The following is a 19,762-nucleotide window of genomic DNA, read 5'->3' as shown; positions in this document are numbered from 1 at the left end:
ACTCACAGAGAGGAAAGGCAGGAGTGAGTACAATGGCAGGGCTCATAGCCAGACAACTGGGGAATCAAGTGACCGCAGGATGAAGGTGAAAGGGCCCTGGGTTGAACCCATCACTACAGTCATCAGCTGCAGAGGACTAGGGATAGGGGACTGGTGAGATTCCTCAGAGTGACCTGGAGAAACCTCTAAAAGGCTAAAATGAGGACACGTCTTTTAACAGAAATCTTACCTTTTCAAACTTCAGTTTTCTCACCTGTAAACAACAACAAAACAAACAAACAAAAACTAAGATTGGATGAGTCTATGAACTGTTTTTGGACTCTTTTTAGTGCTAATAACCCCTGTTGGAGCAATGGAAAAAATAATGGTGAACATACAGCACTCACCATGGGCCAGACACCTTTTTTCTTTTTCTTTTCTTTTCGAGATGGAGTCTCACTCTATTGCCCAGGCTAGAGTGCAATGGCACGATCTGGGCTTACTGCAACCTCCACCTCTCAGGTTCAAGTGATCCTCCTGCCTCAGCCTCCCGAGTGGCTGGGATTACAGGCGCCTGCCATCATGCACAGCTAATTTTTATATTTTTAGAAGAGACAGGGTTTCACCACATTGTCCAGGCTGGTCTCAAACTCCTGACCTCAGGTGATCCACCCACCTCAACCTCCCAAGGTGCTGGGATTACAGGCTTGAGCCACTGTGCCCGGTCAGGCCAGACGCCTTTTAAAGGCTTTACAAATATTAACTCTTTTAATCCTCACAATCCTATTGAGTAGCACTATTATTGTTATCTTAAAAAAAAAAAAAAGAAAAAGAAAAAGAACAAACAAAAAAACAGATGAGGGACCTGAGGCAAAAGTATTGGAACCAACCTAGGAAGGTAGGCAGCCAGGTTCTGCAGTCTGTTCTCAAAACCACTCCACTTTGGAACAGCCGATCAGGGGAACTCAGTGACTGGAAGTGGAAGGCAGATTGGTTCTCAGGGCCACAAGGAGTGGCTGGGGTTTCTTAATGATGGAGGAGGATGGAAATGGTTTTGAGGAAGGTTGATCTGCATGGAGATGAAACTTTAAAGGCTTTGAGATGAGCAACTTTTTATTTAGAAGTTCTATTTGATCAGCAGTGCCATCTTTCTATTTGCTAGCAATCCCCCTGAGTGGAAGGGAGGCTCTGGAGTAGAAGGATCCCCCTGGTCTGCACACTCGGCCCCTGGCTTTATCGCTCAGGGCTCTGGGCAAGCCTGTCAGTTAGTTTGTCTCACCAAGGAAAGCACCAAGGACACCCGGCAGGCGAGTATGAAGCCTCAGCAACTGACAGATGAATCTGCCCTTGTTAAGTGAAGGGCTGGTTATCACACAGAGAAACCTATAAATTTGAGGCCTCAGAGGAGGGAGCCTACTAGGTCTAATGTCACTAAAGCTGTACATGTGTGTGAGTGCTGTGTGTTTTTGTGTCTGTGTGCCTTTTAAGCTCATTACAGGATCCTAAGTCCTATGTTTTGTTCCTGCCCTGTGAAAGCAAAGGCTGGGTCCGTCTTGTTCATGAGATTTACTCCCATCCCTTGGGACAGTCCTTGTGCATAGACATTACTTAATAACTGATTGACTGTTTGCTGAACAGAGGCAAGTGAGGTTAAGGAGAGCTGAGTTGTAGGTCTCAGAGTCAGAATATGTGAGTTTCACTTCTGTTTTATTGTGGAGTGATCTCCAGAGGGTCTCTTTGGCTCTCTCGGCCTCCTCTCTTAAAGTTCTTAAATTAATGTAAGAATATTTAGTAAACAGTAATTATGATTAGCTCTTACCTTTGCATAAATAATTATTAATATTATTAACCTGATTCTATACAGTGAGGATATCTATACCCTCACCGATTTTAAGTCATTCCTGACCAGCAGTGGGGAAATGCATCACCTATTGCTTGCCAGTTCCATGCAAGTCCTGAGGGTGACACTGAAGGTCGAATCATGGAGCCTGGGGAGGGCAGTGACAAAATGTGTCACCCCTGCTCGAGTTCAAATGGGAGAATTATGGGACCTAATGAGGCTCTACAAAATGAAACCAGGAGCACATCGTCAAGGCAAAAGCACCATGGTTAGTCTCTGTTGAAGTTGACAGCTTATTGCAACAAGAGGGAAGAATAAAAGCCATAGATCTGAGCTCATAGCACCCCCACATCCACCCTTGCTCTTAAGAATGTCCTGTCATCTCTCTTATCTACCCTCCCTTTCTTGTAAAAACAGGAGGTTTTGCATCAAGATATTGCGGATGACAAGAACAAATAACACTTTCTGTGATTTTTTTTTAACCACTGACACCTTCAGATTTATTCAAGAAAACATCTCCTCAACAGAGTTGGCCAATTAACCACTTAAATGGCTTGAAAACTTATTTAATGTCACTGCCTAATCACTTTATGAAATGTCACTGCTCCAGCAGGCAAAAATTCCTGCTTTATACCCTGCTTCTTTTATGTTTCAGTCCCTTTCTGAAACACAGAGCTTCCTTCCAAAGAAGACTAAAATCATAGTGCCTCTCCCCTTACATATGTGCCCCTTATATTTGCATAGAATTGTGGAATTTCAGCAGCAGGTGGGATCACCTGACCTCATAAATCATTTTACCGATGATACAGTGAAGGTCCCAGACGGAAGTGACTTGCCTGTGGGAGCCAACTTGTAAGTGGCAAAGGCTCCTTTTTTTTTTTTTAAATAGCTGTAAGTCATATAACTGATGCTGTGCGGTATAAATACTATGGGATCTAGGATAGGTAGACCTCAATCTACCACTGAAATCTGTGACCTTGTGCAATTTAATTATCCATTTCTGGCCTCAGCATTCTCATCTGTTAAAAAGAGTGATTTTATTGTTTCTGCTTCATAAGCAGTAACTACCTCACAAATATGAAATGACTTATATTGGTATTTATTAATGATAATTAACATTAACAATCTTGTTACATACAATATTACTCTCATACCTATTTTACCTTTTCTCCAGGCCTATAATCATAGCTTAGCCATAAGCTAAGCTTATATCCTTAACTCCCTAAGTTAGATCCTTAACTCCCCAAGATATAACTCCTCCTTGGCAATAATTTTCAATGAAGAAATCTCTATCTCAACTGCCAAGATCTGGTACCCCAGCAGCTAATGCCTCAAATCCTGAGTGCATCATCTTTTGACATGCCTAGCATAAATGGATATTAAAAACAACAGGAGGATGCAAAAAAATTTCCCAAGAAATCCTCAGCTGAGTAATAATCTGAGAGTGGTAGAGACACGATTCCTATAAGCTCTACCATTTGAAGACTGCACTGCTTACTTCTCATGTGACTTCATCTATACATGATTTTTTTCCATTGACAAAGCTGTGACCCATTTAATCCATGGCTTAAAGAACAGATTTGAGCTGATGCAGTTAACAAAGGAAAACCCATGGCTTGGTTTACCTTTACCTTTGGTGCAAAGCTAATTTATTATTTCTTTAGATGTAAAACCGTCTTAAGTGCAGTCTAAGTAAGTGAAATGATTTGGCTTTCACTAGTAAATTTATAATTCTTTTCATAAAGGAACTCGCTTAGCCATTACTTTAATATCCTAGCATATAACATAGAGGCTTACTTATGCAGTCAGCTTCAGGACAAGAAGGAAAAACTGAAGCACGATGGGGGAGGTACTAACTATTTTATTTTGCTGCTTATTAGGAGTTCCACCGGAAGTTGTGAGGATTTAGACAGTTAAAATTTGCTTGACAGGTTGCTGCGGCAAAATTTCTAGTGATATTATTTGTGGAGCATAAACAGGAAATGGCCAAAAGCTGTTCCCCTTAAAAAGCCTGATTGTAACACAACTGTCAATGCAGCAACTATTTTGTCCTTTTTTAAAAGGTGAAGGAACATGTTCTAGGGATTTTTTTAAAAGAAAGTTTTGAAACCTGTTTAAAACTTCTCTTTCTTAAAAAGAGATTTTTTAGTCAAAATGTCTTCAGATCCTGAGAAAAATCAGTGAAGCAGAAACCATATGATTCCAAGGCCAGGTTTTTGAGAGGAGCAGTCAGCACTGAATTCAGGCATTCTTGCTGTGCTCAGCAGACTTGGCCCAGCAATCAGAACTGTTTGATTCTAAAGCTGATACTCCTATAACCAGGCAGGTTCTAGCACGTTGTAAGTTCTGAAAAAGCATAATTACAAACAAAGAATAACAAGAAGCACCCGTTGACTTAATATAGCTTTCTTCTCTCAAAGAGCACACAGGTTTTTCACGTGTGCTCTCACCTGTCCTTAGAAAACCCTCGCCTGCTAGGTGAGGTGGTGACTACACCACCATATTGCAACACAGGAGATCACTGCACCAAGGGGTGAAGTAGCTGGGCCAAGGACACATGTTTTCAGTAGTTCACAATGACCCCACAATGAAATACATGGAATTGATTCATCAAATATTTTTGAAAACCACTTATGGTCTCTGACCTGAAGGGGTCCATAAACTAGGCAGGCAGGGTGTGATGTGACTCAGCTGAGTTAGGGAAGATTATCAGTCCCATTCTGCTCAAGAAATTGCCACACTGGCTTCTTCTCAGGCAGAGAAAAACAGCTGGTCTTCAGGGAGCATGAAGAACCCCCAATAGGCCAGGCCTTTTGCAGAATGGGAGAGCCTACAGTTATCTTTTATGTGTCTGCATTATTTTTCTATTGCTGTGCAACAAATTACCACAAACTTAATGGCATAAAACAATACAAAAGCATTATCTCACAGTCTCCGTGGGTCAGGAGCATGGGTACAGGTTAACTGGGTCCTCTGCTCAGGGTGTCACCAGACTGAAATCGAGGTGCTAGACAGGGAAGCAGTCCTTATCCAAGGCTCTGGATCCTCTTTCAAGGTCACATGGTTACTGGCAGAATTTGTTTTCTTAAGGTCATATGACTGAGGTTCCCATTTTCTTGCTAGCTGTTGGCTACCAATTGCTCTCAGATTCCAGAGCCCAACTATAATTCATAGTCGTGTGGCCCCCATAAGCAGTTCACCATATGGCTGTTTGCTACTCCCCAGGCCAGCAGAAGCTTGACACTTCACTTTCTTCTAAAGGCTTACCTGAGTAGGTCAGTTCCACCCCGGGTATTGCTCAAGGATATTCAGAAACCTTTGTCCTCACTGCCACCACCATGATCTAAAATATTATCTGCCATCTGGACTTTCAGTGCACTCTGCAGTCATCGAATCATAACTCAAATTCAACTGATTAGCAACCAGATCATGGGAGTGACATCCCATCATACTCACAGGTCCTGCCCATACTCAAGGGGAGGGCATGCACAGAAGGGTGTGGGGATCTTGGTCATTTGGGAATTCTGTGTTCCAGTGTCTTCCCACCCACGTCCACGCATTTCCACCTTGCTGTGTTGGCTGCTTTGGTCTCCAGTATCAGGCAGCTGCAGTCTTTAAAATGAACATTTCCCCATCCCCTTTGTCAATATGCCTTTAAACAAAATAGAACAATATTTTGTAAAAGGAATTAATTGCTAATGTTAGAATTTCAGGTAATGTAATGAGCACTTGCTTTTGTATTGTCAATGCTTAGCAGAGTGTCTGGCACTTAGGAGCCCTCAATTTATGTTTCTTCAATAAATGAATATGTGAATGATTACATGAGAAATATTTTGGGCATCCTCATCAGATTGCATCCATATAAAAAATGCCTACACCCTCTATGTACAAAGCCGATTCCTCTTTTTAGTTTCAAATGAGTTTTTTTTTTTTTTTCCTGGTAATGCATGCTTATTATAAAACATTTGAGGATTTCCCTTCTTTCTATGATTTTATTTTTTATATTTAACTTTTTATTCCAACTGGAACTAATTTTCCAATATTAGATATAAAATATTCCATCCTCCATGCAATTAGTCTCTGATGCTTTTTTTCATATACTAAGTTCTAATATATAAAAAGGTTTATTTCTGAGCTATCTATTCTATTGCATTGATCTGCCGTCCAATTTGTGTGCCAGTATCACCTGTTTTAATTATTGGAATTTTATCATGTTTGAAGATCTGGTAGGGCAGGAGCTGCCTTGTTATTCTTTCTTCTTTCAGCCCCCACCTCTAGTTCATTAAGCGAGGGTCTGTCTTACCGCCTGCTCTATAGTTCCTTAAGCTGTACTACATTCTTTATCAAGGTCTGGACATGGAGCCAGATCTAGTCTCGTATTCTACTTCTGCAGTCTCTTAGCTCAACTATTCTGGGTCTCAATAAAATATAAACATACTAATAATGGCTATTTAACAAACTTTCTGTGAGAACTGTGGTAACTTCTAAGAGCTGTCCAGCACATGGGAGGTGGTCAATACCCACCAGCTGGAGTGAAGGAATGACGCTGAACGTCCAGCCGCTCATGCTGTGTCCTCCATCCTTCTAAGCAGGGGTTGCAACTCTTCTGAAAGCATCCTGTATGAATGGTGAGGCACGGATCTCTCAGACTCAGGCCAACCTTTAGGCTGGGAGAGTTCCAGAATTAATGTTTGTTTCCAGCCTCTGTGCAGCCCCTTTGGGATTCACACTGATCCGATGGAAGTCAGGTGGTTTTCTGAACTGGAGCCAGCCCAGAGTGCCCTGGGGGACTCTGGCAGGGGACGTAAATCAAGTACTGAAGTCCACATTGTCTGCCCTTACCAGAGTCTGGAACCGCCAGGGAATTAACACTCCTTGCCTCATCCCCAGGGAGCCTGTCTCTGGGCTTTGGCAGTCAGAGAATGTTCTCAAGCCATGAACTACAGGTGCTGGGGGTTGGAAGTCATTCTGGCACACACTGAATTGGTGCTGACAAGGGGAGATGGGCAGATTCTGACAGCATGTGCTAGGAATTAAAGATTGAGGAAATGATCACAATTCCAAGAAGCCCCATAGTACTGAACGGTCCCGTGTGTTTGCCCAGAGACTTAAAAAGGTGACTCGCTGTTCTCAGACCAAAGAGTAGGCACTGGAAATCAGAGACCTGTGATAAGTCATGAAGCAGCCAGGAATTTTGAAGGCCAGAATCTTACTACTTTCTTGGCATCTTCCGTCTAACTCAGAGAGGGCAGGGCAGGCACTCATTCATTCCTTCAAGAACGATGTGTGAAGGTCTGCTCTCAGGAGCTGGTATAGAAAGATACAGCAGTTATTACTCAGCCCTGCCCCTCGTGGTGCTCTCAAGCTGCATGGTGAGGTGAGAGGATGATGGATATCCTTGAGTGCATGATCCACTCTGATGACACTATATGCAATATCTGAGTTCCCCATTCCAACTCCATCCCACATGACCTTCAATAAAAGAGTAGATCAGATGTTCAAGGCTGGAAGAGGTCTTAGAAATGAACTCTTCAAGGCTGTCTATACATTAAACCCAGAGAAGGAAGTGATTGCCCACATTCACTCAGCTTCTCAGCAGCAACGGAAGGAACTTCAGTACTTTTCTACCTCACAGTTCTCCACCAGAAAAATGGGTTGCTTCTCACCTTACATCAAACTTCGAGAGGCAGCCCATAGTCTCAGGCAATTGCAGAAACAGATTGAGCATTTTTGGAAGAGGAAGACAGAAATGGATGGTGTCGAGTGCGTCAAGTTAGGATGCATGGACGCAACATAACATAAGGGTTAAGAGTCAGATCCCCTGAGTTCAAACTCTGGTTTTACCACTTAATAGCTGTGTGAACTTAAGTAACTTTCTTAAGTTTCTCTCTAAGCCTCATCTTCTTATCTGTGAAATGATGGCAATAGTGTTTCCTCACAGGTTGGTTTTAAGGATTAAATGAAATGATGTACCTCAAGCGCTTAGCTAAATGCCCAGAATGAAGTTATGTTACTAGCATAAAAGATTTCCGGAATGGGCCCAACCCAATTATATGTGATGCTCACAGGCCCATGGAGTAAGACCAGGGCGCTCAAATGACAACGCCTTTTGTACTTTTCTAGCTCTGAGCCCTGGAGGAGCAGCACGGAGCGGGAGAGCGTGGCGAGAGAATGAAGAAACCAACCGCCCGGGAGAAGCATGAGGTGGCAGTGTGGCACTCGGTTTAGAGGGCTTCGGCCGGTGGTGGCCCCATGGACAGCCCTGCTGGCACTGGGCCTGCCTGGCTGGGTGTTGGCTGTCTCAGCCACGGCGGCTGCTGTGGTCCCCGAGCAGCATGCCTCCATAGCTGGCCAGCATCCCCTGGACTGGCTGCTCACAGACCGCGGCCCCTTCCACCGGGCTCAGGAGTATGCTGACTTCATGGAGCGGTACCGCCAGGGTTTCACCACCAGGTACAGGATTTATAGGTAAGTGGGGGCCTCCACTGAGACAGGGGCTTCCCTAAGAACCCAACCTGCACAGGCCCTGCTGGTGTGCTGGCCCAAACCCCTAAGCAGGATGGAATGCCCTCAAACTGAACTAGAGGTGAAAGCTGGAGGAACACCAGGCAGGGAAAATAAGCCTACCATGTTAGTTTTTAAAAAAAGAAAGAAGAAAACACATACAAGCTGGAAAACCTGCTGATGCCTCCTGGGGAACTTAGCAAAAGGGTTTCTATTTATAGGTTGTGCTGCTTATAAATTGAGGACAAATCAGGCAGCTTGGAGTCAGTGTGTGGCCCAGGCTGCCATAGGAGGTCAGAGTCAAATGCTGGGGCCAGGTTTTAACTAATGGGTTAGATAATTTCATGAGTTGTAATTACTTAAACATACAAACAAAGGAAGGGCAGCTCCAGCTCCTGCCTTAGAGGTCTGGGGAGCCCTGCAGGGTCAGGAACAAACCTGTCCTTACCCTTGTCAACACCCCAGGCTCCACAGGCCTTGTGGGGAAAAGGGGTTAGGCCCTTTAGGCCCATCCCCAGATGCATCAGAGCTGAAAGTCAGACTCCTGAGACCTTCCTAATCCATCATCAGGTGGAATAAGCCAGGCGCATATTCCTGGCTGCTGGACCTGCACTTCAAAAATAGAGTGCTCCTCCACGTGCTCACCTCCAGGGCTCCCACAGTGCACTAGTGAACTCAAAATTCTCTTTGATCCCTCTGTCCACTTGCCCCCTTGCCATTTCTCCCCTTACCTGTATCTTTAGATAACCCTGGAAGCCTTGCTGATTTTGTTTCTTTGTTCAAAGATATTTATTTTCTAATTAAAATTAGTTTTTAATGCAAAAAGAAAAAACATGAAAACGCACAAAAAGAAACAGAAACACAAAACCATCTATTATTTTGGCAACTAAAGGTTCCTGTTTTTAACATTTTGGCATATGCATTTCTAGTCATATGAACACATTAATGTTTTTGGACCTCTTGCTAGATTTATCAACTTACATGCCTTATATAAAGTAACTCCAACCTGATGTTGGAAGAACAGTTATTCTCCCCATTTTACCGATGCGGAAATTGAGGCCCAAAGAAGTTAAGCAACTTGCTGAAGGGCACAAAGCTAGTGAATAGTAGAGCCAGGATTAGCTCGCAAGTAGGCAGATTGCAGAGTCTGGGTTCTGAAAATATATTTAGAGACATTTTCTTTTTTCTGGGAGTTCTTTTTTAACATCTGCAGTAACGACGCAACCAGTTTAGATTAGTAAGGGGTCGCAGAAGTATGGTTTTAAGAGTATTCAGTACAGTGTCAGAAGATTCCCAAATGGTAAAACAGTGGCCATTTATAGAGGCCATTCGTCTGCTTCAAAATTCCCATACTTGGGTGCAGACAAAGGAGCAAGGTCAGAGATATTTGAGGGGCTGGTACTTTGTGGACCCAGAGATTCATAGAAACAAAATCCTACTCTTAGGAATCACCTACCCAGCTCTCCTTTCAGGCCATTTTTCTCCCACTGTGCTTAGATGCAGTCTGGTCCTGGAACAGACTGCAGTTCACCCTCCCTGCTTTGGTGACTCTGGCCCTTGCCATCTTCCAAGGGCCACAGCAGAAATTCACATAGCATCACCGAAGCAGAGAGCACCAACTCAGGCTGGGAGGGGCTGAGTTGACACCTGCTCGGGTAAAAGCAGATGAGTAGAAGAGGAACAGAATAGAGGTTTAACTCAGCTGTCAGTAAACACCTAAGAATCTCAAAGATGCCTCCCTACACTTTCTAGATGGCAAATTCAGGGTGACCTTCTCTTTATTAAACAATTTTTTTCAATCTTTCCAAAAAATCAGAAAATCCACTCTAGAATGTGCTTAAGCAGAGAATCCTTCCAGTCCAGTAAAATAAGATTTAATTTACCTTAGACTTTTTAGTTTATCCCAAATCTCACAGAAGCACTGTTATCACCAAAAATAATTTTTAAAAGTGTATTGGAATTGAAGTCAGGCTGGGAGTCCTAACACCACTCTCCACTTCAAGGAGCTGTAGAAACTAGAGGGAACAAACTCTCAGCTTCCTTATCCCCTCAGGAGAGTTTTCTTCCGGACAGCCTGGTAGCCACTTAGCGCCTGGGAGGCAGCTCCGAGTTGGCCCACGGGGAGTGTCTGTAATCATTTCTGCACCATCAACTGTTCTATCAGTTGGTAATGGTTTTCTGATCATTTAATGTGACAAGCTCCTACACTGTGCCATTCTGTTTCTCTGGGGTCAGTTATTGCACATGAACCTGTACTTGGGGAAACAGTAACTAGTCATTCTGACAGGAGTGTAGTGTTCTGATTTGTGAACTTTTGGTGGGGCAGAGAGAGGATAGTCACACACCGCTGCTTCAGGAGCATTCCTTGAGTTTTGCCTTTAGTGATGAAGCAAAATGGGGGCTCATGGGCACTTGTAGGGCTCTACATTATCCCAGTGGGAATTCATTTTTATCCCTTCACACTTTGTATCTAGTGGCAATTTCCTCTGGCAAATTTAGGACCTTGCTGGCATTGACTAAAGCAGGTCAAAGAAAACCGGTAAAACATACATCAACAGTCATCCTCAAATTTCTCTCCCATAATCCAGAAGAGTTGAAAGAGGGGGAAAAAAAAACAACAACAGAGAATATCAGAAATGCTTTAAAGGGGAAATATTGGGTCTCAAACAGAATTAATGTTTTGTTTCACCCTTTAAGGAAGCTTTTGGGGCATGGAAATCAGATAGTAGCCACATGTGTCTTCCATTTATAAGCGGATGCACTGTGGTAGAGAAGAATAAAACTATAATTCAAGGGGGTCAGTATATTTGGTGCAGAATCACTTGAAGTTTTCATAGGAAAGAGACCCTCCTTCTCTTCTACCTGTTGAACAGATCAAAACAATTGTACAGCAAGTTTCTAACATTAAACTACAAATTACACCTATTCTTATTAGGATGTTGGAGTATGCTCTCACTTTGAGATGACTAGTCATTCTAGGATAGCTGCAGCCTCTCTAATCATGGACCTCCAGAGATTGTTGCTCTCTTCATTACAAATTTGTATTCATACAGACATAGGTGCTTAAGAGTGACGGTCCTGGAGCCAGGTGACCTGGGTTCTAATCCCGGAGCTGCAACTTTCCACCTGTATAATATTGGGCAAATTACATAGTTTTCTTGTTCCTCAATTTTCGTATTTGTAAAGTGGGGACAGTAATAGTGCCTACCTAATGGATTAAGGTGAAAATTAAAGGAAGTATTTGATGTAGGCACTTAGGATAGTGCTTAATAAATACTGCCGATTATTATTAGGTTGTTCTCTAAAAATTAGCCTATGCAGGAAGGATAATGAGATGAGAATCATAGGTGCTTTTTTGCTTTAATGTCTGCTGAGGGCCTAGCATTCAACAGCCTATGTTAGAAGGGGGAACACTGTTCTCTTGCTTTCCTTTTTAAAGCATGTTAACCTTTACTCTTCAATTCAGCTCTTTGCTGGGAGGGGAACTCAATTGAAGAATAATTGGATCTTCTCTGGGGCACACTCTTACTGGCCTTGTGGGCTGCCAGAGGGAGCAAGATGGTTTCCAGCATATGTTAAAGTTGCCATAGGTCAAGCCCTTGTGTCTAAAGTTAAGGATGGCTCACCGAGCAGGCCATTCTTAGGCATGTCCTCCAGTGGCCGGTGACTGCGGGCTCCTTTGTCCCAGGGATGAAAAGCATAGTCTCAGGATACACCATGAAGAGAACAGAGACCATATGCACTCTGGTTAAGCCCTCCTAGATAACAGGATGGGCTTGGGCATCTCACCCAATTTTTGATAATCTTGTAAATTGAACATTGACCAACCTCTCAGCATGTCTTTGAGCCTTGTCAAAACAAGATCTGATCTATTACCCTACTTCTCAGATCCATCTCTTAATAGGCTCATGTTAAGAGCTAGAAGAACAGAGGTCCTGTCTCCAGTTCCATGTGTGACTTCCGGGCTCCCCTTACCTTGCTCCATTCCATAGCCCCCACTGCAATAAACACTTAGAGACCAACTTTTCACAGCAGCCTTATGATGGGCCACTAGGGTCTAAGGCATGTGAAATGCACTTGTTCAAGGTCAGAGAGGTAGCCAGTCACAGCCAGAAATAGCACTCAGGGCTCCTGACTTGAAGTTTCCTGCTTATTACTCTAGACCACGCCACCTCCCTTTGACTGGTAAGTGCATCTTCATCATAACACGCACCTAATCAGGCACTTAAATTGAGCTGATGCAAATGTAAATATGGTTTCTCGAAACAATCTAGTGGTAATGTTCCATTCTCTCTTTGCTACAAATCAAAGTAATGAGCAGTCTGGTTTTTTTTTTTATTTCTTTTTTGTATTAAGCTTTTAATAGAGAGATAATCATGGGATTGGACAAAATCCAACCCACTATGATGAAACACTTAAAACTCGGAAGGAATACATTAACATTAAGAGAGAAAGTTGGAAATCAAAGAGAACGATGAGTGGTTGGGAGGAAAGCAATGCTGAATGGAATTCCAAAATATTAACCTTAGTCATTATCACATCTATTTCTAGCTACCTCTTTTTGGAAAGGGATGGTCTGGGGATACATTAGAAGCCACATGTTAGAAGTGAAAACAAAACAGAATTAAATACATATCTTTATTGACTAAAAGGGACATCATAGTCTTATCATATTGTGGGATATGTATGCAGATTTGTAGAATGAAACTGAACACTAAGAAGCTGTAGGGCTACCAGGGACAGAATCAGGTGATTGGTGAATGAGGCAATAAACAAGGTACCGGAGCAACAACCCTAAGAAAGAATATCTGGAATTCATCAGGATAAGAAATAAGACTTGGCAATAGCTTAGACGTGAAGGAAGTGCTCACCCAATTTTTGGCAATCTTGTAAATTTTGCTGACCAACCTCACAGCATGCTCAAAGTGCAGTCTTTGGACCACCAGCGTTAGCATCGCCTGAGAGCTTATTAAAAATCCAGAACGTCAGGCCTCTCCCCAGACCTAAGGAATGAAAACCTGCATTTTAACAGGATCCCCAGGTGAACAAGATGGCATCAGAGCTTGAGGAGTACTGCACTTGTCTATACTAAGTATTTGGAGATGGAGAGGGGAGCAAAAATGAAGAGGGTGGAGAAGCACAGAACGTGTACTGGAAAGACAGCATCCCCCATGAGGCATTTGCAGCAGCAAGACTATTTACAGGAGGCATCACAAATAAAATAAAATAGGAGTCCAGAGAGGGTAAATCTAGGAGTTATTAGTGCCAAGACATATGAACTCATAAGAGTAGGTACCGCAGCTGGGAGAAAAGTTGAACAGCAGAAAAGGCTGGAGGGCCTAGAAGCAGCCTGTGGGTGCCTCCCAGGAGATGGGGAGGTGAGGAGGCAGATAGCAGCTGTGGAAGCAATCACAGGAGGAGCTCCAGAGCTGATTTATCATCCGGACCACGTCTGTCTGACTAACAAATACTGATTTGGATAAACAGCGAACCCTGGGAGAGGCACCATCTCCAATTAAGAGATCACAGTCCACATAAATAAACGGCAACCAAAGACAACTTCAGTCTGCTTGGGTAAATCCCAGTGATTTCCGAGGTGTGCATTACAGCCACTGAGGTAGAGAAAGGCTACATTATCATGCGGCTTCAGGGCTCCAGAAGGGAAGTTGTAGTTCTCAGGTGGATGTGAAAAAGGAAGGAGGTTAGCTCTTCCGCACAAACCACCAGGCCCAAAGTAAAATGGTTGATCTCTGAACTTTTCACCGGGTTTGCGTTTTGACCATGAGGGAGTTTCTTGACATGGAAGGCGATGAAGGAACGGTACACCAACTGGTATTGTGATTTAAATTAGAGCAAAATTAGAGGCGATATGGCAACAATGAGCCTGCAGTTCTGGTTACAGGCACTATTTCTCAGTCCATAGGGGTGAGAAGGTAGGACAGGGACAGAACAAAACGTTTAGAGGTTGCTTTAGCGAAGAGTCCAGTACTGCCTAAACACACAGGCCCTGTGACATAAATACCTAACCTAAATAGCAGGCGCAGCACAAGGCATCTTAAGCCTTTCACCCAAGGAATTTTAACCCAGAAGTATCTGGACGACGAGCCCAGCATGGCCTTATCTTTGGGCAGAATTCTATTTCCACTTCTGGCATAGAAACATACCACATCAGTGCAGCAGACCTATATGGAACCCTCTTATGTGCATACAAATAACTGAATAAAAAAACATTCTGCTGTCTTGGAGCAAGGAGAAATTTTACATAAACAAACAACTATAATTCTAGAACATATATAGAGACATAGTCATTCATTCAACACCCATTTTTGAGGGCCAGCTTGGTGCTTATTATTTCACTAGATTCTGATAATAGACTATAAACAAGGTGGACAGAGTTCTTGATCTGACGGCACTTACAGATAAGTAAGGAAGTGCTAGATTGCTCTGCACAGAAAGGTCAAGGAAAGCTGGAATAAAAGGTAACACATAGGCAAAAACCGATGGATGACTAGAGACTCCAGGTGGAGGCTTGTGGAATGGTGTTGTAGACACAGGAGCAGTGTAACCAAAGTCATGGGAGCACTAGATGTGGCTTAGGAACTGAGCAGCCAGTCCCATGTCAAGAAGTGCATGGTGATGCCTCTCCTTTCCCTGTTCTTCCCCACTGGTTATTTATGCCATATTTTGTCTCTCTGAAATGCCAAAAGTGTCTCTTAGACACTGATTTCTTCCAGGGTGCAATTAAAAAAAACAAAACTCTCACCTGAAGAGGCATGTCATTTTCTAGCATTAGGAGTAAGTAAAATGAAGTAAAAATCACTGCATGTGTAGAGAAAGTAGGACCAAAAGCAACTTCTTACATTTCCTGCTTTGGAAAAATGGAGCATGAATTCTCACCTGGTGAGAAGATGGTACGTAGTGCTTTAAGGTCCTGTTAGACTACTGGTTCAAATAAAAATTGACATCATTTATGCTCAAGCAATTGGATTCAGGGTAAGGTCACCACACCATACTTTTGCACACTTGATCCTCTCTCAAGTATTTATGGAGCATCTCCTTCGTGCAATGCATTATTCTAGGCACTATAGCAGAATACGAAAGACAGACAAAACAGGATACTACTGATTTCTGGGAGATTAGCAGTCCAGTTTGAGGGACAGCATACACATCAGAAAACGCATTGGGATGCATCACCTCAAATGCTAGAAAGAAGACATTTAATACATTCTCAGTGATTGATGGACAGATTTGGTCTATGGATGCTTGTCAGAATGAATTCTTAGGATGCCAGTCCCAAGCATTCCCCAGGACACAATGGCTCTTGCCACACATTTTCCCATGTCTTTGGGGGCTATACCCAGGTTAGCCACCCTGGCTTGAGATAAGATTGCAAAGTTGATCTGTGAAGAGAAAATGTGAAAATAAAAATTTGGAAGAAAGGAAGGGAGCATTCAGGATGGCCAAGGGGGGAAGGGAAGATCAGTTTTGTTTTCAGATGAGATTTGGTAAGAGATCTTGAGTCAGTCAGGCAGAGGAAAAGAGGATTAAATTTTGCTTCTAGAAATAATTAATTTTATTCATGAATGAATTGCTTCCTAGAGACGTGTGTGTGTGTAGAAAGGAGTGAGGTAGACTTCATTCGGAAACTGTCACGACACAGGTGCAGGCCAACAGGGATGCTGTCTAGTCACATGGTCTTTTTCTCTCTCTCTCTTTAAGAGAATAGCTTTTTCTAGGTCAAGGATTCTCAATATTTTTTTCTTTATTCAGCTTCTGCCACATTTCTCTCACCCCAGAGCTTCCCACATATCCCACAAGAAAATCATTTCAGTATATGGAGCTTAGAACAGTGAGTGGCACAGGGTGGGGTGTTTCTTCATTCAGCCCATGTTTATCCAGGATTTGTATGTGTTGGCCACTCTACAAGGGCTGGGGACACACCCTGAAGGAGACAGAGCCCAGGCCTCAGAGAGTTCTGCTTTCCAGGAAGACCCACGTATGCAAAGGATTAGAAGTGGGCGAGGCCTGTGGTATAGTAAAAAGTCTAGGTGAGAGGAGCTTGGCTCCTATGCCAGTTACCATCTTCCCCTCTGGGAGTAGAAACAGCTGAGTCTGCTCACAAGGAACTGAAGATAAGTTGGGCTGCAGACGACAGCTTGGACCTGAGTCAGAGCTGGCAATGCCAGTCCTACAATCCTGCCTTTGCCCCAAACTAAAGTCAGCTGGGTTTGTCCATCAGATTGGTTTGCCTAATCCTAAGTGAAGCAACTAGAGAAGCCATCACTGGATTGTGGGGATGGGACAAGCCAGAAACCTCAGAGGGACAGCTCTGCCAAGTGAGCTGACTGTGAGGAGGGGGACATGATCAGAAGCGTTTCCCATTGCAGGGCTTGAATGTCTAAGAGACAAGAGCCTTTTGTGAGCTGGGGTCTCAATCCATGAACTCTACACAGTATTGAGAAATATGGATGAAAACAGCAGGCTCTCGCCAATCTCCCCAGTTCTCCCATGGGAAGAAAAGAGTAAGGTGACAAAGAAAATAGATGGTCTGAAAAAATAAAAAATAGTTGGTCAAAATTTCTATTTAACTTAGGGAAAGAAAGCATTCTCTCTGTACTATGAGATGTTAATGACATTAATGAATACTAGTAGCTAACATATATTAAATGCTCATCATATGCCCATTTTACTAAGTACTTTATTAACATTAATTAAAATTATCCTAGTAAGAACCCCACAAGGGTCTGCTATTTGTACACTTATATAACAGATGAGGACACTGAGTTTTAGAGGGTGTCACATAACTGATAAGAGGAAGAGCCAGCACTCAACCAATAAGACAGGGAACCTGTCCATTAATGATAATTATTTAATGAAATAAATCACTGAGCCTGGGCTACTTAATGCTCTGAGAGAAACAGTGTCTCGGGTTGTTGCTGGGGCTCTTTGTCCTTTCTTTAGGCATCCCGGTAGGTCTTTGAGATGCAGAAGACAGGCCTCAGAAGGCTGGAGGGTGACCCATTTCCCTCAAAGACCCTGTCATTCGTTCTCTTTTTCCACAAGAGTTTTCCATCTGTGCTTAGGCTCCAGGGAACCCTGAGTGGGAGGAAGCCACAGATGGATCTTCCTGAAACAATGCACCCACAGCAAATTCTGTATGTGTTGGTTGTGCACTGCTGGTGTGTTTCTACAAGGGTGCAATGTAAATCGAATTTCTGTAAATCGAATCCTCTCCTGGAGGAACACTTAATGCCATTTCCAAGATGCAGTATCTTACTTCTTGCCTGGCCATGGCTTATAAAAATTCAGTGTTAAGTAAATCCCTACCACCTGACTTTAGAATCAGGTAGGTACTGATTTGTAAACACACATGTCCACTTGGAAATGTCTTATATTTCAGGGAGTATTTTCATAAAGCCAGAAGAAACCTTTGGTGTTGCATGCAATCTCTGCTTATTGGTCTACTTTGTAAATTTGAATTTTCTTACAGTGATGAGACTGGTGTATGCTCTGTTACAGTCCCACTTGCCTTCACATCCACAGCACACTAGGCATTCAGGTGAAGCAGTGAGAGAAACATAGAGGCTGAGGCCCCTGAGTATATTTTAAGATTTGTAGGTATAGCTGTGCACAGATTAGGGCTGTTATATGTTTTGGAGAAGATGCAGGAATCTGGCAGGGGTTCCCAGCCATGTCTTCTCCTCTGTACCTGTTTAATGCTCTATGATTCTGCCACCCTGCCAAGCTCTCCTCTGAGCCCAGAAGTGTGCCTCTTTCCTCCTCCTCTGCAAAGAGCAAACAAGCTCTGGATGTGACAGTGAATCAGAGTGAGTAAGAAGTCTTACTGGCTGGGCAGGAGGCCTGGTGGGAGAAAAATGAGGTAGCCAGAACCACTGCTCACCAAGTTCTTTGTTATGAGCCCCAGTGCCCTAGAGAATTCTCATTTTCCCTGTCTCCCAGGAGAGCCTCTGCCTCACTTGGGGACACACTGGTGACGAAGGAGGGATAGGAAGAAAGTCTCTTTGGGGAGTGAGTTCTCCTGGATCCACAGAGGCATGTAAACACCTAATGATCCCTTGACATGAGTTACATAGTTGGTTTATTAGTAACAGAGGTAAACTTTAGCATCATAAGCCAGGCTCTTGCTTGGCTGGTTCTGTGTATGTTCTAAATTGTGAGTCTGATAAAGAGGGCATTACCCTTATTTGATCATTACATGTTGCATACATGGATTGGAATATTACACTGTGCCATATAAATGTACAATTATTATATGTTGATTAAAGAATAATTTTAAAACTTAAAATTCAATGAGCCATCCTTAAATTAAAAAGAACAACACTAAAAAAGAGGAGTAGAGGGGAAAAGAGGCTGTGAGAGTCCTTGAATGTTGGCCTGGTTCATTGAGAAACTCAGGAACAGGTGGGACTCCATAAAAGAAATGTGACTGGAGGCTGAGAATACATTATTTTGTCTTCTGCAACCACTAGGATAGATGTGTGCATGTTGGTGCCTATGTATCACAGTCAAGCTAGAAGATGAAATCTGAAAACCACAGGACTTATTAGCCTGGGACAAGAGGCCAAAGCTACACAGGGTTTGGGTGTGGAAGGAAGCTTGACAATGTGGGACGGCAAATCAGGGCTAAGTGATGCCGGAATCTGTGAGTTAGAAGGAAACTTAACATCACTTATTTCCTAGCCAGTGAAGACAACCACTCTGCAGACACTCAAGAAGGTGGTCAGTTGGTCCTAGCTTGAACAGTTCCAGCCATGAGGTGTTCACTGGAGCCAATTATTTTTTTTTTTTTTTTTTTTTTTTTTTTTTTTTTTGAGATGGAGTCTCGCTCTGTCACCCAGGCTGGAGTACAGTGGCATGATCTCAGCTTACTGTAAACTCCACCTCCCGGGTTCATGCCATTCTCCTGCCTCAGCCTCCCAAGTAGCTGGGACTACAGGCACCCACCACCATGCCCGGCTAATTTTTGGTCTTTTTAGTAAAGACCGGGTTTCACCATGTTAGCCAGGATGGTCTCTATCTCCTGACCTTGTGATCCGCCTGCCTCGGCCTCCCAAAGTGCTGAGATTACAGGCGTGAGCCATCGCGCCCAGACCACTGAAGCCAATTTTTGTTCAGCAGCCTAAAACATTATAAAGATCTTTTGGAAATCGAATCATAGTCTTTTCCCATAACCTTCCCTTATTGGTCCTGATTTTGCTTTCTTTTATTTCTCTAGAATAAGTCTAACTGTCTCTTCCTCACAACAGGGCTCTAGATATTTGAAAACAGTTATTACTCTCCCCAATTCCTAGACTCGTTAGCACTTTGTAACTTCCTTCCAGAGGTTCTTTCCTCCTCCTTCCCCTCCTCTCGCATTCTCTTTCACAAGCTGTCCTTGTTTGTTTTTCCCCAACTCTCCCTTTTCTATCTTTCTTCATA

General features: G+C 43.2%; 1 protein-coding gene across 1 annotated transcript in view; it reads left to right on the top strand.

Annotated features, from left to right (window-relative positions):
• Nucleotides 1-19,762, top strand: part of BRINP2 (BMP/retinoic acid inducible neural specific 2) — a 111,794-nt gene that overhangs the window by 51,154 nt on the left and 40,878 nt on the right. Inside the window, exon 2 of the mRNA XM_054455240.2 lies at nt 7,943-8,287. Coding sequence (XP_054311215.1) covers nt 8,019-8,287 — 269 coding nt within the window. The 5' untranslated portion in view covers nt 7,943-8,018. The remainder of the gene's footprint in view (nt 1-7,942; nt 8,288-19,762) is intronic.

This window comes from Pongo pygmaeus, chromosome 1, assembly GCF_028885625.2.
Source record: "Pongo pygmaeus isolate AG05252 chromosome 1, NHGRI_mPonPyg2-v2.0_pri, whole genome shotgun sequence".
In the NCBI taxonomy this organism is placed as follows: Eukaryota; Metazoa; Chordata; class Mammalia; order Primates; family Hominidae; genus Pongo; species Pongo pygmaeus.
Note: the sequence above shows the minus strand (reverse complement) of the source record. Positions and strands in the feature narration are given on the sequence as shown.